This window comes from Dendrobium catenatum, unplaced genomic scaffold, assembly GCF_001605985.2.
Source record: "Dendrobium catenatum unplaced genomic scaffold, ASM160598v2 fragScaff_scaffold_1297, whole genome shotgun sequence".
NCBI lineage: Eukaryota > Viridiplantae > Streptophyta > Magnoliopsida > Asparagales > Orchidaceae > Dendrobium > Dendrobium catenatum.
In genome coordinates this window covers 1,451,842-1,455,630 of record NW_021319759.1, presented here as the reverse complement: position 1 = coordinate 1,455,630, position 3,789 = coordinate 1,451,842, and the positions used below count along the sequence as shown (strand labels likewise).

Below are 3,789 nucleotides of genomic sequence, written 5' to 3'. Positions count from 1 at the left end.
TTAAAACATGATTCTTTCAAGCATTTTTGTTCCTTTTGAAATTAAATTTTAAGTATGCTCCATCTACTTAATTCTTCATAAGCAATACTCCTAATTAGAAACTTTCCTTTTTGTTACTCTTTAAAAACACATTTTTAACGACCTTCTGCACCCACCGACCCAATCACCAAATCTCCTATTCAATTGTGATATATTTCTAGACTATCATAAAGCTTCTATGAGAATCTTATCTCAAATTAAGTTTAGCTCAACTCATTAATTCCATTTTGCCTCTCTTAACAACATATTTTGAATGATAAATAATTTTTCACTTTAAATTCCATCACCTCATTCTAGAGCAGTTAGTTATTTTGTTTGCTTTATTTCTGCTCTTATTTATGTATCTATATGAATCTGTTTCGCAGGTGCTATCCTAACTAACTAGTATTCCATTAATCCATTCTATGTGGTATCCCGGTATCTATTGTGTTTTGTATCGTGTCACCAGCCCATTTACATACTTCATATGAGGTAATTTTGAAAAATTAAGAGCAATGGGATCTCTTTTGATTTGTCAAAGTGGGCGCAAAAAAGAAAAACATGAAAACCTAAGGCAGTTTTTAGATACATCAAGTAACGGATATGCAGTCAAACCTGTGCACCAAATGCCTTCAATAAGTTTCCACGTTCCTTTTCAATCTGAGAACGGGCCCTAGCATAATCTAATGCAGCTTTTGAAAGAGTGTTGCCACTTGTGCAAGTATTATCAACACCATATTTCCTGCTATCTTCAGATAATTTGGTACCTGCAGAGCATACCTTCCGGCATAAACATGACAGTTACCAAAAAGAAAAGAAGAGGAACACCTTGTGTGACGTACCTATTTCAACTTGCTTGGATCCAGTAACAATATAACCTTCCACACCACGCACTAAATCCCTTTGGAAATGCTGAAATGAGATGCATAAACTTATTTGAGAAATAAACCAAAAAATATCTCAAATTAAAAGAGAAAGTTGCTAACCTTTGCTGTGCGTGTTGAGGTAAATAGCTTTTCAAGTTTCTGGTGTTGCTGGAGTTCAAAGTCATCCGTAACAATGTTGTCAGAGCTTCCATAAAATTGTTTTAGGACAGCCTGAAATAATATCATTCAATACAAAAAGCATTAGATTTATAAGGACATTCATTTCTTCTTTGAGGATAATCCACCTAAGTATAATGGTTCACAGCAGAGGATATCACACAAAAGTTGGAAACAAGAAATGACTACTTCAAATTACTCCTAAATCCTAATCTCCACCTTAAATTTCAGCATTGCCTGAAATGGCCGTCAGACAGAAACTAAAATTATTTTATCTTGATCTTTTAGGCCAAATTTATTTCATTGAATGTATTTGATAGTATTCAGTGTGAATCCCACCAAAGTGAATTGTAGCGACATTTATTTATTTGGCTTGAACTCGCTTCTTTTGAGCTTAGTTTCTATGTTTGTAGGGACTACAAAGAGTTTCAATTCTACTCACTCTCCTATTAATTCTTCTTCACTGCTTAATCATTATTATAAGTTAAATTAATAATTATTTACCATCCCATTAATTTACTATTATTTATTTATATTAAAAGTAATATCGCTTCCTACCTCTCAAGATTGAAACCCTTTTTCACATTTTTGAAGGTGAGCCTCAAGAATAAGAACTCACTTTTATTTCAGTTTCAACCGAACAAGTGTTTGAACATACTTCTGAAATTGGGATGCAAATGCTTTTGGACACTTAAAACTAAAACAAATTGTCCTTATCTGATACAAACTTTAGTATAAGCTATGAGCAAGATGATGCTCAATTTTGTTCATCAAAACACATTGAAATGATGAAGGTATGAGAAAATATAGAACTACAAAAAATATAGCAACTTATAAATAATTTGGAGTTTGACTTTTAATTCATAAACTTTCAGGTTACACAAAGCACGTAAATCTCACACTGTTCTGACTAACATGGATTGAAAGACCAACTCTTACAAAGAACCACAATAAGTTAGAAGATAATATGAATAATTTTGAACATAATCTCATTAGCAAGAAATATACACTAGTCCAAAATAAAAAAGATTATTGTATTATTTATGCATGAGTACTTAGGGGCTGTTTGGTTAGATTCCTCGTAAGTGTAAACTATTCCAAATGCAAGGGTTTTGAAAATTTTGACATTTGATTGGATGAAAAAGGAATGCAAAGTAATGTAACATAAACCATCTAGTTCATTTTTTAAGTAAATCAAATTTGCCCAATTTTAAGCGAGAACAAATTACATCGCAAGAAAGGTCGCTTGATTGCCGCCACCCGCCCCCAGCCACCATCACTGCCACCCATCAGTCGCTGCCATCACCGTCGGCCACGGTCACCAACCACTAGCCGCCACCACCGACCACCGGCCACCACCACAATCATCAGCCAACACCGGCCACCACTGATGGCCCCCGCTAACCACCACCATCGGCCACCGTTAGCCATCACCGTCGCCAACCACCGCTGTTACCCGCCGCTGCCACCCGTCGGTAGCCATCATCTTTCGACTTTACACTGCATTCATTTAACTTCAAACCAAATAAAATAAAGCATTCACCTAAATTTACTTTACAGTCTTCCAAACAACTCCAAAGTAATCTTTTTACACAATATTCATTTTACATTGCATTCATTTTTTAGCAAACCAAATAGCACCTTAATCTATTAGGAGGATGTGAATCAATGGGGTATCAAAATACACCATTGGTCAAACTCAATTTCAACGCAAATGCTTAAATTTAAAAATGAAAGTTAGTAACTTGGCATTCCCAAAATATTTTTCAAAATGCCAATGGTCAAACTCATTTTCAACTCAAAAAATTAAGTTTACGAGTGAAGGCTAGCAACTTGGAACTTCTACCCTAAAACATTTTCCAACCAACCAATATGATATAAAATTCAACACTATCACATGCATTAACAATCTCTCCCACACATAGTCACATGAAAGGTCTCCACATCAAGTATAATTTCCCTCAAATGGAAGCTTTCATCATTATTAAGTAGCATGCATGAAGAGCTCACTCAACAACACGGATCCATCATGGGAGCGGCTTGCTGCTTGCCCTTGGAACTTGCTCATCCTTGCTCGACCACAATTGTAGACAAGAAAGTCTAATGGAGCCACCAATTGCATGAGACATTTGATCTCAATCAAACCATTGGTTGTGATGCCACTTATTAAAAGGACCACAGTTAAACTAAATAAACTAATGGCTAAACTCATGTTCAATGAAAAACCTTGAACTTATAACACCAAAAACTTGGCATTCCTATGCCAAAAAATTTCCAATTCTAATGCAGGACTAAACTAGATGTCACACATCTAAGCTAATAGATCTTATTATACTTTATTGATATCAACTTAGAAATGATAGTAATTAAGGCAAAAGAAAAAAAAAATACAGAACAATTCTCAGAACATCATGGCATCTTAACTCGCTTAAATGACAAATTACGCTTCATATTGCTCTTGATTTTAGAGGATCAAGATAAAAGTTTTGGGAGATTCTTATATTAGGGAGTATAAAACCAACAAAAGATTATAGTTGACAGAATGCACCAATGGTTAAACATGTTTTCAACCCAAAAGCTAAATCCTATAGATGAAAGCCAACCATTTGGATTTTTTAATTAATATTTTTCTCAATTATTTGATGTATGACTAAATCATTTTAACCTCTCAAACTACTACATTTAAAGAATGGAATCAAAGATGGACTAAAGTTAGGCCTAATTCAAT

At 34.5% G+C, this 3,789-nt stretch overlaps 1 protein-coding gene across 1 annotated transcript in view; it reads right to left on the bottom strand.

Moving 5' to 3' along the window:
• Window positions 1-627: 627 nt before the first annotated feature.
• LOC110110963 (SH3 domain-containing protein 2-like) overlaps window positions 628-3,789 on the bottom strand; it is an 11,789-nt gene continuing 8,627 nt past the window's right edge. Inside the window, exons 2-4 of the mRNA XM_028699466.1 lie at window positions 1,005-1,115; window positions 861-930; window positions 628-785 (exon numbers count right to left, since the gene is read on the bottom strand). Of these exons, the coding sequence (XP_028555299.1) occupies window positions 628-785; window positions 861-930; window positions 1,005-1,115 (339 nt within the window). The remainder of the gene's footprint in view (window positions 786-860; window positions 931-1,004; window positions 1,116-3,789) is intronic.